Below are 27,135 nucleotides of genomic sequence, written 5' to 3' on the forward strand. Positions count from 1 at the left end.
TGATATACCATTTAAATAATGTCGATAAAACTTTCCCAATTCTTATAATGGAATATTTATTATATCTCGCTTAGTATAATATACAACTAAATGACAATTATACTGCTATAAAATTTTGCTTATGATGGAAATAAAACGTCATTTGAAAATTCATCGAAAATTGTTCAACGTTTTTTTCAACTTTTTCTAAACTAATGCTAGTTTTTTAAACTTGTTATAAACAGAATTCCTGTATAGTTCTGTTTTGTTTAAAGTCATGATAAAAAGCTACCCGAATTAAGCTGCATTTATACTTTTGGTAATGTAATGTTTCATCCTTTCCAAGAAACATTAGCCGATTGGAGATTACATTACGTTTTCTTCTTCTAGTATTACTGCATGGAAGGTTTGACTTGATAATATGTTTATTTTCAAGACATTACTCTGTATAGAAGACCATGAATTCCTCATATTTCAATAATCAGGAGCAGCTGATAAATTAAATTCCCATTTTAATCAAAATAGCATCCCCTTTCTCCAGTTCTGTTCTTAAATGAATATATCTAATTTTGTTGTTTTGATAATAATTACTTAAATGCTCCCATAAGATAATTAACCACATTTATATGAATTTGAAAGCCAATTCACAGAATGCATCAAGCATATTTAGAAATAAAAATAATATTATTCTTTTCATAGAATTTATGCTGATATGTTGTGTGTATACCTTTATCAGTTTAAAGGAAATGATTGAAATACGTAAAACCTAATTTTTTGTTTTGAAGAGGTTGAAATTATTCATGCAAAATTTTACACAGTTATCTTTGAAATATCTCTGGGTATTGAAATCTGCATTTTGACCTAAACCAATCAAATTGAATCATTAAACATAAAAATGATGTTTAGTTTTATGTTTTTAAAATCTTACTTGAAGTCCTAAGGCTTAAAATAATTTATTCCTTTGAAAATAGTAACGAAAATATTTTATTCCAGTTCCTTATCAGGTACAAGCGTTTCCAGTGACTCTGCTGTTGGCACAAGTGATTGTTCTGCGTCAGCACGTTTGCAAGAGTTGGAATCGGAGCTCATGTGAGTACATTCATATTCTTTGAAAAAAAATAAGTTTTTCGTAATTCGTGTTCATCATCAGTAAGTGAAAGGTTGTAAGAGATCTTCACTTTCTGTTTCCATTCTTAATATTTTTTAATAAGTTTCAAATAACTAAACCATATGTTGAACTAATATCTTCTGAATGAATACCGTATTTTAACTTCAATATTTGTGAATCAAAAGGAAACTTTCATGACAATACCGGAAAGTGAGCTCCAATGAGATTCATTTCCTTTTTAAAGGAAATTTATTTGTGTCTTGAATTTTGTTTAAGCACTTATTCCACTATTAAGGTACGATACATTCCAATGAATCTGAAGTGTAGATTAAATAGTTTTCTACAGTTTTAGGGCAAGTTAGTATATGTTTACTAGAAATATGATTAATTAGTTAAATAATAATAAATACGTTTACATAATTTTACGAAGAGAACTAATCTTTATATTCCTTCCTAAATTTTGCGCCCCGAAACATTTCTACATTTTAAAAAATATATTGGTTACAATTTTTCCTCAAACTAATTTATTGCAGGTCCACCAAATGCGATCTAGCCAAAGCTCTTAATCGAGAGTCGGCTTATAAAAGCATTATTGAAGAAAAGATCCTATTAGTGAATGAGTTAGAAGAAAGATTAAGAGCTGCGGAAGACCCCGATGGCGACGCTGTTTGGTAAGTCTAATCATCTAGATCGTTAATTGAGTGCATAATAGCCGAATGTAGTAGAAATTGCGTTTATCACATAAGCCTAATTATATGTGTGATCATTTTTTTTATACAAATATACTATACGAAGAAAAATTTCAAGGCATTCATGGATTATTTTCTGCGTGTATGGCTAATACAATCTTTCTCCTCGCTCTCCAAGATAAAGGAAATTTGACACGACACTGTTGTCAGTACTGTTAATATTGTACTTATAAATCAACACTGTAAGCTTATAAATAAAAACATATTTTTGAGTTAAATTCATTGTGAGTACGGTTGTAATTATATCTACCTAATCTAAAAATCTCATAGATTCATTTGCAGTACTTTCTGCTACTTTGCATAACGTGTTCTTGTTTCATTGGTTTCAGTCTTGCTAATTGTGGCTTCACCTCAAAAGTTTTTTTTCAATTCATGAAAGTATCCTCAAGTAATGATGTATGCTTTTAATGATGGATTTTCCCCAAAATTAAAAGAAGGATTACATAATATGCGCTTTGTATTATAGATATTGAAATATTTTATGATGCATAATTTGCGTATTTTATAGTACAAAATTTATAATATTTATATAATAAAATCAGCTTGAAATAGCAAATCAGCATAGAGCAAGAATTTCCAAATTGTAGTAAGTTTCTTGTGTGTAGGTGAGTGTTATAATAAAAGGAAGACAAAAAATGGAAAGAATGAAGTTACAAAAGAAAAGATAATTACTGTGATAAAAGGAGAAAAAATGGTCTGTAAATTTAAAATATCAAAATTTCTTGCAAAGGAAGAACGATTTAAAAAAAGATAGGAAGTACGAGAGATAATTAAAATTAATATGGCAAGTTGATTCTCATATGTAACAAGGCTGAGAACCTCTTTTGTAGTTCATGTGCTTAATATTTAAATATTCGCTGTTATATTTAATGTTTTTTCAATGCACAAACATTTAATTAAATCTCTAGATAGAACTTTACAAGAAGCGAAATGAAATTCCAACGTACTTTTTATTTATAATGTAATAAAAAGAACAACAATTCTTCAACGGTGTCGTCATTTAATTTTTACTAATTACGAATTTTGAAGATATGAAATTCTTAATGCATATATATATATATATATATATATCATGAAATAATAATAAAATAATGAAATTTTGTAGTCATAGTAGAAGTAGTATTTTGTCATAAAAAGTAGTTATTTTTAATTTAAAAAATTTTAATTGTGACACACTTCTTTTGAAATATGAAATGACGATGCATGAGTAAACACAATAAATGAAGTTGTATAAAAAAGAAGAAAAATCACTTCAATTAAATCTTATTTTATTATAATAAAATGTGAGTTCTTATCTTTCTGTTGCTGAAACTATTTTTCCTTCTTTCATTTAAATTTTTAACAGGAAATCTCCAGTTCATAAAGGAAGCAGTGGGAGCCTTCAAGAAAAGTGCCGCATTTTACAAAATCATAATCGATTTTTGAACGAAGAGGTATTAAAACTAGCAAAAATGATGCAACATGAGAAGAAGAACACAGAAATAAAACATCAGTCAGTATTTGTTTAGTCATTTGTTTAGTCAGTCAGTATTTGTTCTTCCGACATTCTATAAATAGACGTTATAAGCTTTAAAATGTAAATAGAAAGTAATTGTCGTAGTTAATGAGTTTTCAATCTGACAATGCTTGGAAAGCTACAAACGACTGAATCGCCAGTGAAGGGCAACTTGTTGAAGGGTACATAAAGAATTCAAGAAATTAATTAGAATTACATGCAGAGTTTAGATTCACAAAATGCCAATCACTGGAGTTGCAAATAAAGTTATATTCAAATGTTTTAATAACTTCGAAATATAAGGTGATTTTAAAATACTGAAACTACTTTAAAAATTAATCATTCTCATATGAATGAAGATAAAAATAATCCATTTGTTCTAAAGAATGAAAAATGAAATCTCTTTTTTGCAATGAAACCAAAATAAATTGAATCATTTACGTAGAATAATCTACGGTTGCAGTCACAACTTAACTGTAGTTCATGCGTCTTCCATTCAGAAGCTCAGTTGGCTGCAGAGAAGCCGCCTGTAGAAAGCAAAATTTCTGTTCATGTTCTGTCGTGCCTAATGAATGCTATTTAATGCTACAAAAAAATATAGTATCTAGTCTATCAGCTATGTTCCTGATTGGAGGACGACACACTGAAAATTTGTAAGCTGTTATTCTGTCAATGCCTTATCCCATGTAGCGCACTTTTTTAGCAGTTACAGAACCATCTTGTGGCTTTCATTTTAAACTATGAAGCCTGGTTTCGTGACAAAAATAAATAGTTTCATTTCAATCAGTTTCTCGCACTTTTCTTCCGTCATTCATTTGCGAATTACTAGTTTCAAAGTTTTTATATACTTATGAATCACCCTGTAGTTTACAGAAATATTCAAAATTGTATGACTTGGCATAAAAATACATCACATAGTTTTCTTTACATTGTCAGCTTGGGTTCTCACCCAATACAGAATGTAGTAATTATGAACTTTCTGCAGTGTATATTAATTCCAGTAAACCTGATGAAGCACTAAATTTTAAACCCAATTCGTAAAAAGAAACAAAAGTAATACTTCATAGAAAAAAAATTCATATTTTTTGAAAAAAATATAAATTAGAAAATATTTACTAAGTTTTTTTTTTTTTTCATTGAGATCCACACAAGTTTGTCCTCACTCAATATTTACTGCATGAACAAAGAAAATTATTTATTTTTAAAACTGTGAAATAATTTTTTTGAGAACAAAAACGCTTTCGTTAATTATAAAGTGACTTTTCCCTAATTACTGAAGAAGTAATATTTTGTAAATTTTCAAATGTGTTACAAGGATGAATGCTCTGTTATTAACTTTGACATATTAATACTAATTGCCTCGAAGCAAAACTTAATTACTACTAATTAAGCTAAGTGCTTGTCATTATCGTTAAATACCATAACCTATTTTAATTACGATGATTTTTGCTTCGGGCTGTAAACTTGTAAATAATATTAAAGCTAACGTTAAATCACTGTATTATGCATTTTCTGTTACGAATTTATTGGATGTCGAAATCTTCAAATGAGATCAGATTTACGAAGTTTCATATTATTTGACCAATAGAATTGAGTTCACGTGATGACAGAATAGCATGATAAACGCTTATTAGATAACAATTTATTGATTACACTGTGTTATGATGCCACATACTGTAATATGTATGGTGGATTCTAAAATTTAACTGGCGAGGTGTATTTGAGTTGTTTCGCATGAGCATGAATTCTTTTGTTTTCATTTATAAATAGTTTTACTGAATTGTAATTGATATTATATATAATTTTTGTTATTTTTTATCAATAAGATTCTGTTTTCGTAGCATTAAAACCTATAAAAGTAATGAATATTTATTTATTCTCAAAATTTAATTATTTCTATTGATTATGGTTTGTTGATCATTCTAAATCTCTTCTTCAATACAGAAATCGTAATATTTCGTATTTTACGCTCCTTAATTGCTAATTATTCTACATTCAATCTCATAGTTATGATACGTTTCATGATTAAATATCTATAGAATCTAATATTTCCAGGCAATTACGTCATCTGGAATCAGAAATCGATCAGCTGAAAAGAGATTATGTTTTCCTAATGCAATCATCTCTCAGAATTAACAATTCAGATGGACCAGAAGTTATGGAAGTGTATCTTTACGGCGGAAATAGGGTATGGAAAATTTGTTTCTGTATGTTTTGTTTTAATGCAGCTAGTCCGACAGGACTGTTTATTGTTCTTTCAATCTATGAAATACTCTAATATATTAAAAGATTTAATTAAAGGATTAATTTATGAACTCAAATGAATCATTATATTTTAAAGAAATTATAGGTGTCTTTTGTTTATTTAAGCAATTATATATATATATATATATAATGAGAGAGTCCTATAAATAATATATTAAGTTTGCATGTACATCCGATTTATTACAGAGTTTAGACTATAAATTATAATATAACTATTATTACATTAAATATGTATCCTATGCAATAGAGATACTTACGAAAGTAAATATAAAATATAATAATATTATAATTTCTTTAAAAGTTTATATTTTTTTATAATTTATTATTAACTAATAGTCAAAATAATTTTAATTAAATTCTTCTTAATAGAAACTTTTTCTTTTACTTCAAGAAGTATTAGATAACTAGTTTTACTCCAAAAAGTATTAGATAACTAATTTTGTTAATTCATTGTAAAATTATTCATAATCAGTTAACAAGAGATAAAAAAAACCCGAAGAGGTGTAAATGTAAATAATTGGATAGTGTAAAGTTTCAGTTTACTTTGAAATATTGTGTCGAAATGTATGTTATTTTTTTATTATTTACTTGATATAAAACATGTATATTTTTTTGTTTTTGAGTTAAGGAATACATATTATTGTTTGCAATAGCCCTTGTAATAATGAGTGATGAATGCAAAAGTATTGATGATACATAATTATACAATTATTTGAATTTTATTAAACTTGGATTTCTATTAAATCTTCCGTTTCACAAAATTCTACATTAATTTATGCTATAAATAAGACAAGATTTTATTCCAAATATTTCATGTTTTCGTCAATTAATCATTTTTTAAGTTCAGTTTCTTAGATTTTACACACGATATGAGTTAAAATGAAGAATGAGAAGAATTGAATCCAATGTTATTAAATTGTAGACTTACATCTGTGAGTACAAGTTCCACTTCTTCCGTACGTTATAAAAATATATTGATGTTCATTAAATTCTAGTAAAACTTCTGCGTTCATTAAATGCAATTAAAAAACATAAATTTTCCTCCTTTGCACAAACAAACAAGGAAGTAGTTATTTCTGAAATATGTTAAAATTTCAAAAATCAAATGTAATATGTAAAGTAAAATTATCATATCCTCTTTGAAGGTTTGAAGGGAACTTCTTGAAGATCACTGTAACTATGCCCAACAAAAGTTATAATAAAGAGAAGAATGAAGCATTTGTTAGATTTTTTGCGTTTGAAAGTTTTAATGCATTCATATAAAGAATTCGTTTTAATTCCCTTTTACCAGACTTTTTACAACGATTTACAAACCTTCGGCTTTATTTTCTATACTTCCATGCTCATTAGTTTATATTACAATGAAAATGCTAATTTCATTAATTTAATTTAAAGTCATTCTAAAATTTTATATTTATACTATCAAAAAATGCATTATACCTTTTTAATTTAAAGAAAATAATTATTTCTTATTATGATATCAGATATGTTTATTGCTCTTGGTACTTATTTTGCATCTCAGTAAACTGATTTTCGAACTAAACAAAGGTTTTATTTAAAAGTATTTTATTAACTTTAGCATAAGGAAAGAGTTCTACTGTTGTTAGAGGAAGCCAGAAAAATCAATCCTACTTTACCAGTATACGAAAAGTAAGTATACAATAAATTATTTGCATGCAAAAATAATCAGACTTAAATGTCTGCTTAGAGCAAATAAGTTTTATTCCTTTTCTTTATCTATTATCCTCATGGGCGTTGATAGAACCCATGAACGATTTATTTTGAAATTATTCAAAAGAGGACATTTGTCTTTTCATCCAGTCATGGCAAAACAAAGCTCGTGTGACGTGTATATACAACATTTGTATTCTAGAAAATGAAATGCGGGTTTTTAACATACTATTTTGTCAGCTGCCCGCATCCAACCAAGTATCATACCAAATTATAGCAGATTTCAAATTTTGAATTTCATGCCTTTAAATATTTTAAAATATGTTTTTATCTCAATGATTTTTTTAATCTTTTTTTGCTTCATTTCGAAAAAAAATTCTTTATTTCAAAATGAGCATTTATGCATAGAAAATTAACGGCATTTGATTTTCCATACATATTAATCTAACGTATAACGCAAATCTAACTTAAGGCGAATTTTAATTTAAGATAGACATTTTAAACCATCAATCAGTTTTTCTTACTTGATTAATATTCAGTTAGATAGTTGCTTCCTACATAAGCATATTTTTTTCCATACAGTAAATAAAATAAAGAACTAATATGATATATTTTTCATCTAATCCCAAGATTTAACACTAGATTATAAACTTCATGCATATTCAAATAGATTAACATAAAAAATGAGCAAAAGGCTGTGTTTTGTTTTACATATTCTAAAATAAAACCGTTCATATATGATTTTAAATACTACTTGAAACCAATTTCTATTCTGATTATTTATCATTTTAATTATTTTTTCATTTCAAGCAAGTTTTTAATGATTAATCAAATATAAAAATATTACGCACATTTAGAATTACTAATTTTTTAGATATTAAAGCAAATTTTCAGATAATGCAAGAAAGGTCAAAGATTTAAGAAACTAAACAAAATCGTATGGTTTATTATTTTCAAATTGCAAAATTAATTACAAATCATAAAATATTTAAAAATTACTAAATGAATTTAATCTTGGTTCTTTATATATTGTTTAATTAAAACGTTTTCTATATGTTCTGTATTTAGAGCATATACAAAAAGTGATATAAGTTCTTCAATAGCATTTTTAAAATATATATAAAATATAAATATAAAATATATATTTTATATAAAACTAAAATTTTAAAATTTATATTTTATATAAAATATATTTCATATTTTAGAACTCTTTGAAAAAAATTTCTAACTAAAGTTTTAATCAGTTTCTAATAATACTTTTGATATGTATCCTGATAACATTATTTAAAATAAAATAAATACAAAAATTCTTTTTTGAATTTCAGGATAACTATTTCATAAAAGTGAGTTCTTTTTTTAAGCTGATAATTTTTTTGTAAGTTTAAGCTCCGAAATAATTAAATTCATCAATTTAAAATACTTTTCATATCCTAAATGAAATTTATTTTTGAAGACAAATAAAATATATTAAAATGCAACGCATTAAGTTTTTTATGTTTAAATAAATACGAATTTCATACAAAAACATTCAGCTATTCTCACTAATAGTCATTAGCTAGTAAATGATTTTTAATAAAATCAAATTTTTATGTTTATTTTTCTTATATTATGGTTGAATTGAAAATTTAAAAATTTTACTTAAAATCCATGCGCTCATTTTGTATTCGTCTTAGTTTGATTAAAATATTTCCTCTTACATTGTGTTAATTTTTCATATTTATATTTAGCTAAATATTTCATACTATGCTTACTTGTGTTTTTTTGTTTTTTTTCTCTTGCAGCATGTCTCGTGGCTTGTATCATGTCGATGGCCTCGGATTTCGTCGAAATTTTGCAGAAGAAAGCCTCATAGTTCATTACATCTGTAGACAACTTCATCAACACTATTCAGCTTTAGGTCCACAATACGAGCAACATCAACAGCAGTGGAAGAGATATCTTCGACAAAATCCCACTCTGCCTCCAACGGTCAGTTTTCATTACTCTCGCCTAACATTTTTGGCATCTAAAAAAAAGTAATGCAAACCTTGCGCCATTTCGAACTTTTAATCAAAAAATAGTAAACTGGAATTTAGAGGAAAGAAATCAAAATGTTCTCTGAAAATAAAATATTTTTCTCTTTTTATCTGCTTGTGCTTCATTGCAAGGAGAAAATATAATCTTTCTGAGCTCAAATATTAAAATATTGAGAAACTTTTGTAAATCAATTTGCACATAAAATTTAAACTGTCATTGATTAAAAAATATCTGACTGTGCTCTACTTTAACCATTAATACGCAATAATAGAGTCTGTGTATAAGATTAGAATAAGAAAATAAGAAAAATTATTGAAATAAGTTTCAAACATAGTTAATAACATATTATGGTTCTAAAGTAATTATTTCTCTATATGGGAAAAATATAAGGATGGAGGAAGCGTGGGAATAGTGGTTATAATTTGGTGCATTTTTGTTCGTGACAAAAACGGTGCGTAGAGGTAGACCGGAAGATAAGAAAGACAACCCCTATTGCGTGATGGACTTGCCCTCGGTAATTACATATATAGACATGGTTATGCACTGGCGGTTTGCCAATAATATCATTCAGCAGGCAATCAGTTATCATTTCATTCGTTTCTATATCTTGTTTGCGACTTAAGAACAGCAACGTAATAGTATTCATTTTATGGTGATAGAAGGTGTTATATTATGAGAACTGCACAAGCGAATGAAGAAATGTAAGGAGAATACTCACTGTCATTGTGTGCAAGACCGGCGCTAGTATTTCCCTCCTCCTCTAGACTGATTTTGCTCTATTGCAGTGCATGGCCATTCGCACACTGAATAAGTCAATAAAGTTTTGGTGGACTGTATTAGAATTCCCACCATATAAGAGCCGATCTCCCATCATGTGACTTAGATATGTTTGTTCACCGGAAGAAAACATCACCTTCTTTACTTAAATAATAAAATCAGGCGTACTATTCGAAACTAGTTTTAATTGCAGCCAAGCAACTTCAATGAGCAAGATATCCATCCTTTGGTAAACCAATGGAGCAAGTGCTTGTGTAATTGTGGTGATTATTTGTAAAAATCAGCAATGCCATTCTATTCTGCTGCTCCTGCTCTGTTTTCCTTTTATCCACCCTTATATTTGTATACTATTTGGAAATAATAGTTTTGGTTTTATTCAGCTTATGCGCGTATTGATTTGCTTTTATGATACAAGCATGAAGTACATTTTTTTTTTCTTTTTTTGCTTCAATTAGTAGGTTTACTAAAATACACCTTTTTAAAAAAAATCTTTGTTTTATTTCTATTTTTACAGAAAGAACTGAAGAACTTGGTTCGCAAAGGAATTCCAATTCACTTACGAAGTCGTGTGTGGGCCATATTATACCGATCTCGTGTAAGCGATATCATGGAAAGCAAAGGCCCTCATTACTACAATTTCCTTTGCAGCTTGGCGCCAGATGACGAGGTAGTATTTTTGTTTATTGTTAAATGTCATTAAAAGTTTCTTTGTCAAGTATTCATAACAATGAATACAATTTTTAAATTGAGATGTCATTACTTGATTTAAAATACTATTTATGCACATATCTCTATAAGTAAAAATATTTGTTCCTGGTTGTGCATTTTAAAAATTACAATTCATAATAAATAGAAATAAAGATTGCATGATTCATTCACACTACAGTAAAAATATGTATTGCTAAAATTAACTAAGAAGTTTATCAAATGTGAAGTCAAGTCGCAGCCAATTCCGAACTTTGCACATGGTCGGTTGTTGTATGACAAAGTCAGGTAATAATTTTATGTAATCATAGATAGAAAGATGCAAAAGATTTTTTCTCTTCTTCATGGCTCTTTTTAAGAAAGAATGTAAAATTTAATTAATGTTCTTCTTGGTATTTATATTATGTGGGGTATATTATAAAAAGAAAACGAATTTCTTCGCATAACTTGAAACTGTAACCAGCCGTTTGTAATTTTAAGAATTCATAAGATAAAATGTAAATCAAAATCGATAGATTCAATTATCCAGATCAATTCCTCAGAGATATGGTTCCTTTTTCCTTTCATATTGTTATGAAATAGCTTAATAAAGTATGGTATCCATGCTGCGTCATTGTTATTTGGGCCGTAACGTGTCAAATGAATGCATATATAAACATAAAACAGCTGTATATCTCTAATCATAAGTGCTTTAATTAACTACTTCAGATTTTTTTTCTTGTAAATTCGTGAAATGCAATATAATAAGCTGTAATTTTTGGTTTCATTTAACTTTTGTTGAATTTTTTAAAAACTCTGCGGTGTAAAATTAAATAGCTGGTGAACATTTGAAAATATATCAGACACCATTATTTTGAATTTTGTACCTTTGAATAAAAAATAGTATTTATCAAATAAAAAAATCCCTTGTGATAATACACAGAATGTAAATCTGAAAATATGTACAGTGGTGACCAAAAGTGTGGACATTTTTTGAAAGTTTCATGTTTTTCAAATTTGCGTGCTTGTAGAATATATTAATTTTTACTTAAATACAAATGTTTATACATCAAATTGAAGGCAATTGAATGTAGAATTTAGTAACAAAAACAGTATTACAATATCTGTATTATAAAAATAGTTATGCTCATTTTAGTAGATCAAACAAACACAAATCGTTTTGAATAAGGACGTGTTTTGTAATAAAAGCGTACTAGCCAATCACAAACACTGCTCTGAGGAACCATCAAATGTCTGTAACTATAGGTTATTTGGATGGTAAAAGATTTATTGTTGTGGAAATATTTTCAGGAATGATGCATACTTGTACAATTAAATAGAGTATTGCTGTTTTTGAATATTTTAAATCCTTTTTTTTAAATTAAACTAATTTTAAACAATGTCACCAACAAGAAGAACTGATTGGACATCTATAAAAAGAATCCGAATTGTCATATTAAGAGAAAATGGCCTCTCTTATGCTGAAATTGCAAGACAAGTTGGTGGTTCAGTGACTTGTTCTGGTGTACGAAAGTTCTGTTTACGTTATGAAAAAACGAAATAAGTGGAAAATAAGGCCGAAAAAAAATTCACAAGTGCTACTCCCGATAGAAAAATTAAACGGCTATGCCTTCAAGATAGAAAAATTTCATCAGATGCCATTAGATGTGAAATGAATGCAGCGGGTATTGCAGTAAGTTCAAGAACAATAAGAAGAAGGTTATCAGGATTTGGACTACAAGCTAGAATTCCAAGGAAAAAACCATATTTAAATCAAAAGTAACGCGAAAAAGGAGTTAAGTGGACAAAAGAACACATTAAATGGTCAGAGAACCAATGGGAGCAAGTAATCTGGAGCGATGAGACTAAAAGATCGCTCTTTGGTAGTGATGGTAGAAAATACGTGAAACGTAGAGTAGATGAAGCGCTTCAACCTGATTGTATTGAAGCAACTATAAAAACAACAACAAATGCCATGATTTGGGCATTATGTCTGCAGATGGTGTGGTGTGTGCAGATGGCATCCTGATTGCCAAAAAATACATCGAAACGGTCCTGGAACCAAAATTGATACCTTCCATCAGGGATTTTTTCCTCAACAAAGCACCATTTGTTTTTCAGCAGGATTCAGCTCAATGCCATACAGCAAAAGTATGCAAAGCATGGTTTCAAAATAAAGGCATAGATGTATTACCATGGCCAGGAAACAGCCCTGATCTCAATCCAACTGAAAATTTCTGGCGACGTTTGAAAATTCTTGTACGAAAAAAACGTCCATCAAATAAAAGACAACTTATTGAATCTATAATTGATTCTTGGCACCATGTGATTACGAAAGATGAACTCCAAACACTCGTTCACTAGATGAAAAGACGCTGTGAAGCTGTTTTAAAAAATAAGGGTTATCCTACTAAGTATTAATTGTGTAAGTATCACTTTAAAAAAATGCAAATCTAAGATAGATCTTACTAAAATGAGCGTAACTTTTTTTTGTAATACAGATATTGTAATACTGTTTTTGTTATTAAATTCTACATTAAATTACCTTCAATTTGATGAATAAACATTTTTATTTAAGTGAAAATTAATATATTCTACAAGAACGCAAAGTTGAAAAACATTTAACTTTCAAAAAATGTCCACACTTTTGGCCACCACTGTATGTGGTGTGTATGTTTTCAGAACTGCAATCATCGGAAGTTGTTTATTATCATCAAAACAAAAGATGATGACATTGTCAACTTTTGGTCCAATGTGTCCATCATTGAATTTGCACTTAAAACCGTAATAAAAATGTTTCCTCACAAAGCAATGAAATGTCATCAATTTAATCTTCATTTCTGTTTCAACAAAGAAGATAGTTCTGTTTCAGAATTCTAATTTTTTTAAGTGCGAATGTTTTGAGTGTTTGAATATCTTTCATCTATTTGTTGCAGAGGGTTTCCCACCATAAAAGACAAATTGCTTTGGATCTTCTTCGAACTATGCCTGACAATATCAGATTCGCAGACTCGAATGCTGATGGCGTAAGTAACTAAAATCAATTTTCAATTTTTTTGTTATTTCTAACTATTGTTACTTTCTTATATTACAAACTAATATACCGGCTTATAAATATACAATTTAAGAACTTTTCACGTCTAAATCGGCGTGTCTAATCTGAATAATAGTATTATTATTAGCAGTAGTATTTCGTTACACATTTTTTTAAACTTTTGTTTAAATAAATTAGACACCATCATTTAATAACCTTTTCATTTCTAAATGCTATTCGAAAAACAATTCATTTATTTAGATGCAGCTGAAATGCTTTTTTACTCGATTTTTATTCTTATAGCCAAAATTACGCACATGTTTGAACTGTCCTATATGAGTTTCATTTGCTAAACATATTAAAATAAGTGTTAAATTTCACCTCAATAAATTCATGTTAAATACTTTATTTTAGTTTATAATTATTATTATAATGTTTTGCTTTGTTATTTAGTTTTAGTTCGGAATTATAAAACACAATGTTCAGAAAATGTACTTTTAAGTATTAAAAAGGCTTACAGTTTTCGATGCCTTCACACTTTCATCCTAGGGTAATTCATTAGTCCACAACACGTTTTTGTAAATCATATGATAAGAATTAAACAATAAAAGTAAATTTACACATACTGAAGAAAAGTATCTGTAGCATATTTTAAAGTTAATCAGCATCGATTTTGGTGATACTGAGATATTTTAAATCATGCGTTTGTCGTCATATCATAGTTGATCGAAAGCACATCAACAATTTTATAAATGTGAATTTCGCGTATTTTTCTTAACTTTCAATGCAGCCTTTAAAACCAATAAATTGTGAGTATTAAGACAAACTGATATATATATGATTAATACTTTTATCTGACATAATGAGTGCGTCCCACAGTTGTTCACAAAAGAGCAAATTTCGGATATCTCGTTAGCTGTTTCGCCCTTAAACAATTCCGTTCTTGTTTCAATAAATCTAGCTCTAGTGTCATAAAATAACAGCTAACAATAGCACTTTTTTTGTCACCCGTGCTGATAGAGAAGCGATGAGCAAATAACTTTTAGACTTTATAACTTTTATAACTTTAGCGATTTTCCTTCGATTTGTTTCAATTACCTCTTAATGGCAACCAAGGTAAGAGGAGATAGTTTACCTGAATGAAAGGAAATTCAGAATTTTTCCTGCAATCAGCATAATAATTACACTGTTCTTCTTTTATAATCGATTACTTTCGAAATTCTTAAAACATTTCGATTGTTTATAAATGACTCGATATTTTCTAAAATTCCTTAAACACATCTAATACATGCATCAACTATAAAAATGTTTTAAATGCCTCTACTATTTTGAATCACATAATTATGCATTTTTAACATGCAGACTGTTAATTACGAGATAACTCGTGATTCTTGGATTTTTCAAATCAGTCTTGATAATCAGCTGGTTGGAAACTTCCTACGGCATTTTAAGTGAGATATTACCTCATCTGTACCAATCTTTTTTTTTTTCTTTAATTTATCTTTAACAGGTACGTAAGATGCAAGAAGTTCTTCAAGCATTTTGTGTACATAATCCAGCTCTGGGTTACTGCCAAGGAATGAATTTCCTTGTCGGTATGTGCCTACTGTTTCTTGAACCAGAAGACGCATTCTGGTAAGAATTTTAAATTAATTTAAGGAAAAATTTTTAAACGCTTTTATAGCGCACTAAAATGAATGTTTTTTTTAATTTTTCTCCTTATTTAGTCCTTAATTTATATCTACTAATTTTAAACAATATAAAAGATTGTAATCAATTTATTCCCCAATTCTTTAGCAAATGTAACCATTCTTATAGAATCAAAACTTAATTAAATTGATTAATTAAATGATAGTTTAATTCTAAAGGTTATCGAGATTGTTCTAATTGTTATCGAGATAGTATATTATCATCAGAAATAGCGACTTGTTGATGAAAACACGTAAGTATACAAAAATTGAAAACTAGTATAACAGGAAGTGAATGAAAAGACGATTATAACATTCAGATTTTGCAAAAAAAGAACAAGTTAAATAAAATACTTTGAATCTACCTGCTTTGCTTTCATACCCAGAACTAGAAGCATAAAAAATATAGTTTTCAACCAATAGCTAATATTATCCGTTAAGAATGTATGAGGATTATGAATGAACATATGAGTAACACCGAATGTGTTTAATAGTTGAATTGAGATTACATAATTTATTTTGTATAGTCATAAAAGTCCTTTAAGAACAATTGCTTTAAATCTTTACGAGATACATTTTTTTATATCAATAGTAATTTAAAAGAAATTTTAATCAAATTTTGGTGAAACGTACAATAGTACAGGGGTGGGCTTCTTATATCTTCTTTTTTGATGATGATGATGATAAGATATCTGCTTTATTTTCAACGGCGTTCAAAATGGCATACGGGGAAAATTACAAGGTGTGATATTATTCTTAGTTAAATAGAGCTGAATCTGTTACTAAAATATTTACAAATAATTGATAAATATGAATTTAGTGTTTAATACCAGCAAAATATAATTGGAATAGTAAAATACTAAATTTATAAGCTGCTTTATTTCGTGGTTCGCTCCCAATAATCCAAAATATCTAAAAGTATAATACGCCCTTCATAAGTGATTCAGCCTCTTTAGGTATCAAAACACAGTCAACTTAAGTTGGCATAGACTATAATAACGCGCGCATCAAAACGAACTTCTTACTCTTTAACTTTAAACCTTCTCAGCCGTGCACCTTTGTATGTATATGATCAAGAATTTAAAATCCTTATTGTATGAGGAATAGATTTTTTTTTTAATCGATAGCATCGACGAAAACTCATTTTCTACTTGAAAGCTTGTTGTAAGACTTGCAAAGCTCTGTCTCACTCTTAATGAAACGAAACATTCTGAAAATATTAGATATTATTTCTACTCAGTTTTAGTCTCATTTGCATGTTTGAAAAATGTTACTCTTTTTTTTAAATACTTTTACTTAGCTTTGCAAGTTTCATATTTTGTAAGAGCAGAATTTTGTGATCCTTTTTTCACGTCCTTCCTTATGTACTGAAGCTCTGCTGTTTTGTACAATTATTGATTCCATTCACCTGTCAATCTGCATATATATTTTTTCATAAAATGTTTTTTTTTTCTTTTTTTTTTTTCTTCAGGTGCTTAGTTGCTGTAACGGAACGTTATTTCACTGCAAACTACTTTGACCAGAACTTAATCGGCGCTCAAGCTGATCAAGAAGTGTTAAAGGACTTATTGCGAGAGAAAATGCCTCTGTTATGGCAACACTTTGCCCAGTTAGACATCGAGCTTTGTACTGTCACTCTCAACTGGTTCCTTGCAATATTTTTTGACTGCGTCCCTTTTGAAGTAAGAAATTTTTCTATTCAAATTGGATTTTAAAAATGAAAATTCATTGGGAATATAATTTGGAAATAATTTTAATGTCATCAAAGAGCTTCGGTACTCAAAACTTAAAGATATATTTATTTTAGAATTAAGTTGAGGCTACAGCTATTGTCATTACTAATTCAACAAAACAAAACTCATTTAATTCAACTTGACATCATCTTGGATAACACCAAAAGGATGAATAAAATATGAAGCTCTGATTAATTATTAACATTTACTCTTTATAGTACTCTTATAATCATCTTCTATGCGTGCTAGCCTTCTTATCTCTGAGCAATTAAACCTTGAAGCTAGAAAAATATTTTCTATCAGTAAAAGTATAACATAGGAGATAAACCTTGAACGAACACTACTTCGCTGTTTGAAATAGATCCAATTCATTATCATTTTTTTTTCTCCCGTCTATGTTTTACTATCGAAGAGAGCATGCGTGCAATTTTGAATAGTCCCGCTATTGTTGGATGGCGAAAGTCTATGGGATCAAGGTGGAAAAAGCATACATCCAACTCGGTCGATATGAAATTAAATAAGTAAAAGAATGCGCACAGCTATTGGTCTCTGCCTTAATGAGATGTAAGCATGTTTCTAACGGTGTAAGCATGTATTTCTATTAAAAATAGTTCTGTACGCTCATTGGGATTTGAAGAACATGCAGGAGCTTTGAAATTATAATTATTACTTTCTTGTCACATATGAATTTTTATGAAAATATTGATTAATATGACTGTTTTTCATGGCTGTTACTTCATTTTTATTAATAATAGTAATCTTTTTATGTAGTAATAGTAATCTTTTTAATAATCTTTTTATGATAAATGTATTTTATAATTTCAAATAGTTTAATCGGTCTTTTCTAACAATCCGAATTCAATTAATTCAATTATTCTAATTTTATATCTGAAATTCGTATTTATAAATATCTATAAAAATATATTCAAAAGAACTTAAATATTCTTCGTATAGTTTTTTAAAAATATTTTTGGATTTTCTTAGTAAAAATATTTGGCATAACTGTAGAATAATTATTGGTTTCTTCATAATAATCTATTGTTCATAAAGCTCAAAAAATTATTATTTTATTACTAAATATTGAAATATGCTGAAGTACAAATTGTAAAATGACAAGAGATATTTATTGTGGAGCAGTGATGCTGAGGTAATGTTTCATTTATATGTGATCTCCTTCTCAATTTCTTTCTATTCTGTCCTTTATTTTTTTATTATTACTTGAAATTTTTTTAGAGTCGTTAATTTATGTAAAGAAGGCAATTATGGACAATTGTACTGCAATGTACTTGGAGTATTAATTACAAATTCGAAGCTTAAGGAAACTAAAATAAAAATTCAATTTACCAAAAAAAAAAGTGAGTTGAAAGAAAAACTTGTTCGAAGATCAAGTACAGCAAGACAGAACGACAATTTTTTATACTAAAAACAGCGATAAAGATTTATTTATAAATTTTAATGAATAATACACAAATAATAAAACAATAAATGGGTTTAATAAAAAAGCAATAGCTATCATTTAAAAAAATTGAATAGCCTTAGAAATAATGCCAATAAATATTAAATTTTAATAAAGAAACATTATAATACTTAAAAAAATGCAGTATACATTTTTAAAAATAAATAATAAGATTTTAATGTTTGAAGCTTTTCAACATTTTTCTATTGAGTGCGTTGTACGGCAGTTAAGTCCCTGAGTAAGTTAAAGGCTTTTAAAAAAATATTCACTGGAGAACACAAGAGACAGTTAACTAACCAACGAACTAACTGTTAGATAACGAAAACAATTCAGAGATACAATTTCCCGGAGTTTTTAGTTTGGATTTCAAATTAGACAAAATAAATTTGAACTTTGAGTTCTTATTTAGAACTGACTTATTACTATTAAGAATCATTAAAACTTTTCATAATAACTGAACATGAAATTTCATCATAAAATATATTGATTGACATGATCATTTCGGAAATAAATGTTATTTAGAAATGAATTCTCCGAAATTTCCAATTGCATAGCTATATTAAGGGAAAAAACATATTAAGGATTTCCCGACGCAAGCTAATATGCTTGCATAGCGTGAACTGACCAGGAACACGCTCCATTACTTAAGAGTAGAGCGATTAAAAATCGCATGCACGCCTCTGCCCACTAAATAATTTAATCTGAGGTGAATTCACTCGATGCACACAAGCCGATTAATCTGTTTAATCGGGGAAGGAATTGCATGTATTCGCTTGACCTAAAAGCACTTCACGACTTCCGAGGAATGTGCTGATTAGGCAAATTAATGGATTCCAGCTAGACTACGAATTGCTCTCTTCGATCGTTTTCTATTTCATTTTGTGTGTTTGTAAAAACCAAGGTGCGGATATTTTCTCCATGAATTCGACATCCATAGCTGGATTTTATGTATATTTTTAGCATATGTTATTTAAATATGAATTATTTCTGATTAAAGAGACTGGGTGAAGTGAAATAAAACAAGTCTTATGTAAAACTCTAATGAAGACAACCTTGTGCGTGTGGTAAAATGCGAATCTTTAGTTCTACTCGAGAATTATCTTGTTATTTCTATGAGTAATGAATAAATTCTGCCGTTTTAAGAATTTAATATAATTTATGTTTGGAACAATATTTACCATACATTCGATGCGAATCATATTCTTGCTCCTAAATAATCAATCAAAACAGGCTCAACTTTGATGAAGCATTTGTTTGAAATGTAACCTTATAAAATAATTATTAATCGTCATTATTTTTTTCACTGAACAGTATTCTAATGACTGCTGGCAACTCTGTATTTTCTTTAACCATTTTTTAAAACTATATTTTCATTCACTACATTTAGATGATAAACCGTTATTATGGAAAATTTTATTCGTTTTCATGTCTATGATAGCTTGAAAAATTTTTAAGCTGCAAGAACTTTCGTGCTCGAAAAAGGCCGTGATACCCATTTGCGGATTTAATTGCTTTGCTGCTCTATGTGGTGTGCATTATGAGCCCCCCACCCCTTTTAATAAACTGGTTGATGTAGTTATGCATTTCCATACATTTTTAATATTTTAATAATTTATTTTATTTTCATTTTTATCTTATTAATGTTATGAAAATGTATTTGTTTTTATTTAACTCTTAAGATTCCAAATTGCCTGATATCCTCATTTGTGCGTTATATCTCTATTTATAATAAAGGTGTTTGTTTGTGAGCGCGCACACTATCGTCGCTCCTTAATTAAAAAATAAACTTTTGAAAACAATATAAAGACAAAAGAATCAAGTTTAAAACATTGTAATACTGTCATTCGAAATAGAAGGTTTGAGGTTCTTTTTCTTTTACTGTTTTTACCTGCATTTTTACTAGGTCTTTTTTAAATCAGAACATTTCAAGTTTTCTTCCATTCAAGACTCCCCCTTTTGAGTAGAAAATTTTGTTCATGAATCAGAAATGCCGACGTTTATAAAATGAAAAAATTTAATGGTAAATAAGCAGTAGTTCTTATATATTTGATTTTACTTTGATTCGTTTCTAAAACTTCAATATTTTGGAGAATGGGAATGTGCATCTCAGTACGCATTCTTTGAAATTTTTAATTAAAATTTGAATTAAAAAAGCTAGATTTTCATGTTTTCTCGGGATAACAACCGAAAATATTCCGATACAAAAATGAATTTTTACACTGTTTTAAAGTTCAAGAATTTATCTTTTCATTGTTGCTGATTTAGTTACTGTAAAATTCATTTGTGAAGTTATTTAGTTAACTTATAAACATATTGTATATTTCACAACAATATTTTCATTGTTGCGAATGGAATCGAAATGCTTTTGTTTTTCTAAATATTTGATCACGCGATTTATTCCAATGTTGAAATCTAAAGAAAGATCCTATTTATTATCTATATAGTTTACAGGGCTATTAAAAAAGTGAAGTTACAATACATCTAAGTTTAGTGATGAACCATACATAATAGCTTAATGATGTCATTGAACTAGTGTCCATTTTAAAAGCTCATATACACAATGAACAGAACATATGGAAGACTGTTAAAATAACACGGCTTTAATGTCTGACAAATTTGAAGGAATCATAGTCATAAATTTTTATCTAAACAATTTAACTGAAATTAAATATAACCAATATCTTCGGTGAACCAACTGGTCACCAAAGCCAACTATTAGTTAATAAAGTATTAATAGTTTCCTACTGTTTTACAATTCGAAGTATTATATTTTTTAAACATTTATTCAATAATTAGGAAAAATAATTTTTAATCAATCTGCTTGTGGCCCCCGTTCAGCTTAGCAGCCTTAGGCATTTATCTAGTTGAAAATCTATAACTGGTGATACTACAGGCAACTAAAAAACATAAGAAAAAACTTCGCTTTTTTTTTTTTTTTTTTTCCAAGTAGAAATAATTCCATTTCTGTTTAAACTCATTTTTGTGAGAAATTGCATTCTCATATTATATATATTAATTTGTGTAAGTGATTCTTTCATACACTGTTTTATTTTAAATACAATTTTTGTACCTTAAAAGATTTTATAAAATCATTAGTAAATATATCGAGCTTTTTGGGTGTCTGTTATTTCAAGACATCTAAGCTAAATAAGCTAAGTATAAATTCAAATTATTTATTTAGATTAATTTCTAATTATTCTTAATTTAATAAAGATTGAATGGCAAAATAAGCATAGCTTAAATTAATGAACGAATTTCATAATTATAAATAAATTAAGATTCCTTCAGAAAATAATTTTTTGATCAGTTCTCTTCCCGCTTTTTAAGTTTTTCTTTTTCTTTTTTTTTTTAAAGATCTTTTTGATTTTTATAGCTTTTTGGGAGGAAGTTTTATCTAACTTCTGATGTTTAAAATCTGATTTAGTATAGAACTCTTCTTCAGTCAATAAATATCTGATAAGAAAAAAAAGTAATATTTTTTGCTATGTGAAAATACGAAGTAATTTTTTTTATTTGCTCATTTTGATACTGGTGTTTTAATCATTTGAAAGAACGAAATAAAAGGTATATTAGAGAATAATTTTCCTTTCCCGGAAAACATGCAGATTGCAGATTCTGGATGTTTTATCAGCGCTTATGCAACACAATTTCATACAAAATTATTATCATATTCCAAGTATGATTCAGAAATTATACAGAAATTTCATTGGCAGTGTACAAAAATGTATAGTCATGAATGCACATGATTTTAGATTCCAAATATTACTCAAGAGATTTTTTTTTTCCTTGTTTGAATTAATAAATAGTGCATATAATTTGGTGATTGATACAAAAAAAAATGTATTTTCTTCTTTTTCTTTTTATTATGTGTTATATACTTACTTCTGTAAGCCCCGTGTGATACTTTGTGGTGCACGGGGTTTTTATAAATGTTCAATAAAAAAAATAATAAAAAAAAGATACAAAAAATGTGTAATTAGAATTTTTCTCAAAATCCCCACTTTAAACACTGCCTTTAATTGTGAAAACTGATATAAACATGTGCTTATAATCAAGTATATATATATATATATATATATATATATATATATATATATATATATATATATATATATATATAAGTGCAAAGTAATTATTTAAGCGAATAAGAGTTTAAATGCATCATTAAGTAGAAATTTTTAGTTTCTAATGTTACAACTAGATGGTGCCACGAATGCTGGAGGTTAAATAGAAAGAAAACTTGTATACATACTGTGTATTTCGTCCGTTTCGATATTTTTCGGCGACACGCCGTTTCAAATTATTTTGCAAAGAAAGTATTAAATATTTGGGTGGAATTTGAATATTTCTTTCTCACTCACTCTACCCATAGACTTTTCGCATTATTAATGTAAATTCTCAGAGAGAAGTCTGTTAGTTTAAAGAAATTTAATTTAAAATTATTTCTTTCAGTGTTATTTTAAGAATTTTTTTGCAAGGCAACAATTTACCAGAAAGGAAATTGGACGGTCGATACGGAATTGACCAATTGAGATTAAAAAGGGTGCTCAAAGATTCTAAGAAGTTCCAAAATAGGTGGGGGTAAGAAGACATGTAAACTAATCCTCACATCACCCCCCCCCCAAATTAAATACACTAAAAACTTTTTATTAAAATCAACAAAAGATAATTCGCATTTGGTTAGAAAAAACGATAAAATGTTATCCTTAAAAATAAATTAATATGTGTATGTATATACTTAATTCTGATCAATCAAATAAGAATACCATCCTATAATAAAAATGTAATCAAAGCTGTTTTTGAAACACATATTTTTAATAGTGTACTTAATAGTGGAACTTCTTTGTTTTGATTGCTTTCTAGCAATAAGTTATTAATTGATAACTCATTATTATAAATACTAGAAAATTTTGTAGTCAATTTTTTATTATTATTATTAATATTTTCTAAAATTTGCAAAAACATGGAACCGCTTGTGCAGAAGGAAAATTTAATTAAATTAATCGAGTAACTGATAGGAGAGTTCTAAAAATATTTTTTTAAGAATCTTCTGTCATCGAAAATGCGCAAGTGTAAAAAATTTCAAATTCAAGCACACTTGGAAGAGAGTAAAAAATAAATTACAAAATGTCCTCTTTGCAAACTTAAAATAAGTCAGATGAAAGAAAAGGGAAAAATCATTGAAAGTCGGTGCGGTTTAATCTGATAAGAAAAGTCATAAATTCTGAATTGTTGAGAACGACTTATCTGACAGAATTCCAATAACACTCATATCATGGTTTGAGGAAACGCATTTTCGGATGAAAAATAAAAATAGTATTTTTGTATAGTTTTATATCAAGTCTTTTTAAATGATTTAATCTCGAGACCTCTTCTGGAAGGGATCTGGAAGGAGAAATTTTTTGCCACTCTCGTTCTCTTTCGAAAAGTTTCTCGTTAATCAAAAATGTTAATAATCGTGAATAAAAATGTTAAATAATCGTAAATGTAAATTTAATAATCGTAAACTTTAAGTAAACGTAATCATAAATGTTAAAGAATCGTTAATCAAAAAATGAATCGGAAAGTTAGACATCAATCAATGTAAAATTATTTAGATTAAATTTAAAATGTTTAATCGGCCAATTTTAATCGTACCTTCAAATTAATATGATCATTTTTCGTCTAGTTTTGCATCAATTTTTTTTTTTTATCCGATAGAATGTGTCTAGGCGCAGTTAGTATGCTATACATCCCATCTTGGGATTTTGACTCAGAATCTAGAAAGCCTTGATTTATATTAATTTCAACAATTTTTTTTAATTCAAACTAAAATGAATTAACTATTCAAACTAAAATAAATTAATAATTTTCACTATCTCGTATACTAAATATAAATAAGATTAGATATAATATTATATCTATGATTCCATGAAATCGTTAAACATTAAAGCCGTGTTATTTTAATTGTCTTACGTAAGTTATGTTTATTGTATGCATAAACCTTTCTAATGAAAAAGAGCCCCTAAAAAAAGTGTATCTCGTAGATCCTTCAACATTGGATGATTTGAGAGCAGCAATTGAAACCGAGGTCAAGGAAATGGGAACAGATGTTTTGAAGAAAACAACTGAGAACTCCGATTCCAAACTTATTCAAACGGCCAACATGTCGAAAATTTATTGCATTGAAAGTTCTCAAACATTTATTTTCACTTGGTTAAGTTCTCTTCACTTGGTTAAGTTGGTGAAGTTTACATGACACAAGATTCACACCTTAATTAATCATGACGCTATATTCAGGGACCCCACATCTTAAAATGCTCGTCGTGACGTGTTTTAACCGAATCTGTAAAAATTTGAAGCTGCCTATCTTGTGGGATACCCTGTACTTACTGATGATAGTTGATGCTAACGGGTTCTGTCTATTTAAAATAAACTTTTTTTTTTTTTGAGGATAGACAAAGATTGCAGGAACGGAACTCGCAGTGTTGAATCAAAATCCAATGATAAGAATCACATCTCAATCGGTACTCTCAGTCTAAACTTTCACCCCACACCAATAAACAATCTTTGAACAAATGTTGCTCACTTATGAATCATTTACCATAAAACTGCCAATGGGTGAATGAACGTTAAATTAATAAGAGAAACTCCTAAACCCTTTAGGAAAAGGAAGGGAAGGACATTAACATTTCCTTATAATAAAAGGAAAAGACATGCAATCAAATTATTTTTGCATAAATAACAAATTTTCAATATGTTTTTTTAGGGATATAAATAAAACTTATTACAGAAAAGAAAGAAAATGATAGATGTTTAAGTATGAAACATTTTTTACTAAAACTGAATTTAAAAATAGCAATAATGTTTTTTCAAGAAAATATTCTTAATAGTTTTTTTGTCCCCTGTATTAATTCAAATCAGGGTAATTTTTTCTTTATTTTTAAGGAATATTTAAGGAATCTTTAAAAGTTGTTCAGTTTTTGGAGTATATCTTCTTTTTTTTATTTCTTCTTCGATCAGTTTTTGAAAAATATCTTCTTTCTTTATTTCTTCTTCTATTATCAGTTTTTAAACGATATCTTCTTTTTTTATTTATAAGAATATATGTTACTCTAAAAATTAAAAGTAATATAGAAACGAAGAAGAATATAATTTGCAATGAAATCTCAGATTTTATGTCGAACATTTATATCAGCAATACACAAAAGTACAAAGCTTCACTTTTTAGATAAAAAGCTACATCTAAGAATGTGTGTTTTATTTTTTAGATTTCAAAAACATGTTAGTATTAGTAATAACAGAATTTTTTAAGTAGAAGGTCATTGTTTGATAGAATGCATCTGTTAATTAGACATATTTCTATCCGATTTCTATCTCAGTTCGAAAATAAAAAGTTAAGACTTTTTTTTTTTTTTAATATGAGGTATTCATTACTTTGAGAAAACGATCTCGAAGCATTTTTCATTTCTCTCAAGCGATATTCTGTTTTAGTTTCATAGTATCTACTTGCAATGCAACTAGAAATCGTTCCTTCGTTGGTATCATTATTTTAGAATTCAGTCCATTGTTTTGAGTATCGGTAGGTTCTCTTGAGTATTTCGTGACTTTTGGTATGAAATGAAAAGCAATAAAAGATTTCTAAGCCATACTAGAGATTGAAATAACCTTGTTTAAGTAAAGTTAAGATATTCTCCTCGAGAAAATAAACAAATAAAACACTCTTTTGATTTAATACGACCTGTGTGTTGTGTGTTTTTATATTTTAACTGGTTAATCTCAAAAGATTCTTAGAGGATCGTAATAATTTTTTTTTATCATTTTGGACACAATTATGCAAGGAAAAATCCATAAAAGCTTATCTAGATCAGCTCTTCCTAAACTGTGGGTCGTGACCGTAATGGGATACCTTAGAGAAACATTACAATCACCAGACCATTTAAAGCAGTTTCTAACAAATTCCTTGGTATTTATAGCAAAAAGTAGAAAAATAATATTTCGCTAAGTATATTTTATTAAAATTAGCTGTATAATAACCTTTAAACGGGCTTTTCTTTATTTCTCACTAATCAGTGTTTTATTTTTTATTTGTTTATTTTATTCTTTTCCCCCCTGATTCTGGAGCCATGTTAAAATTGTTGGACGAAGATTAACCGAAAAAAATTTTATCTGAAAAGGGATCTCAATTAGAAAAAGAATTTGGGGCTTTAATTTAGTCCAAAAGGTGTTGAGCAGAAATATCTTCCGAATGCTTTTTATTTGTTTGTCCATTAACCTCAGTTACCTCTATAGAATGTTGCGGATGGCCTTTTTTTCCAACAGACTTTTATAACGATAAAAAATAAATTTCTTGGAAAATAAAATACTGAAAGACTGATAAAGATATTAATGGTAAAAATGATTTATTTAACAAACTATATTGGCATTCAAACAAAATAATCATACATAAATGACACGACACATAAAGACATAATATGAATAGACCCAAAAACATTATGATA

General features: G+C 28.0%; 1 protein-coding gene across 5 annotated transcripts in view; it reads left to right on the top strand.

Annotated features, from left to right (window-relative positions):
* Nucleotides 1–27,135, top strand: part of LOC129960059 (uncharacterized) — a 353,127-nt gene that overhangs the window by 232,610 nt on the left and 93,382 nt on the right. For all 5 annotated transcript variants that reach the window (XM_056073116.1, XM_056073113.1, XM_056073114.1 and 2 more), the window contains 10 exons: nt 973–1,068; nt 1,621–1,758; nt 3,182–3,328; nt 5,387–5,519; nt 7,176–7,246; nt 9,049–9,235; nt 10,575–10,727; nt 13,681–13,770; nt 15,289–15,413; nt 16,938–17,148. In XM_056073116.1, coding sequence (XP_055929091.1) covers nt 973–1,068; nt 1,621–1,758; nt 3,182–3,328; nt 5,387–5,519; nt 7,176–7,246; nt 9,049–9,235; nt 10,575–10,727; nt 13,681–13,770; nt 15,289–15,413; nt 16,938–17,148 — 1,351 coding nt within the window. The remainder of the gene's footprint in view (nt 1–972; nt 1,069–1,620; nt 1,759–3,181; nt 3,329–5,386; nt 5,520–7,175; nt 7,247–9,048; nt 9,236–10,574; nt 10,728–13,680; nt 13,771–15,288; nt 15,414–16,937; nt 17,149–27,135) is intronic.

This window comes from Argiope bruennichi, chromosome X2, assembly GCF_947563725.1.
Source record: "Argiope bruennichi chromosome X2, qqArgBrue1.1, whole genome shotgun sequence".
Classification (NCBI taxonomy): Eukaryota; Metazoa; Arthropoda; class Arachnida; order Araneae; family Araneidae; genus Argiope; species Argiope bruennichi.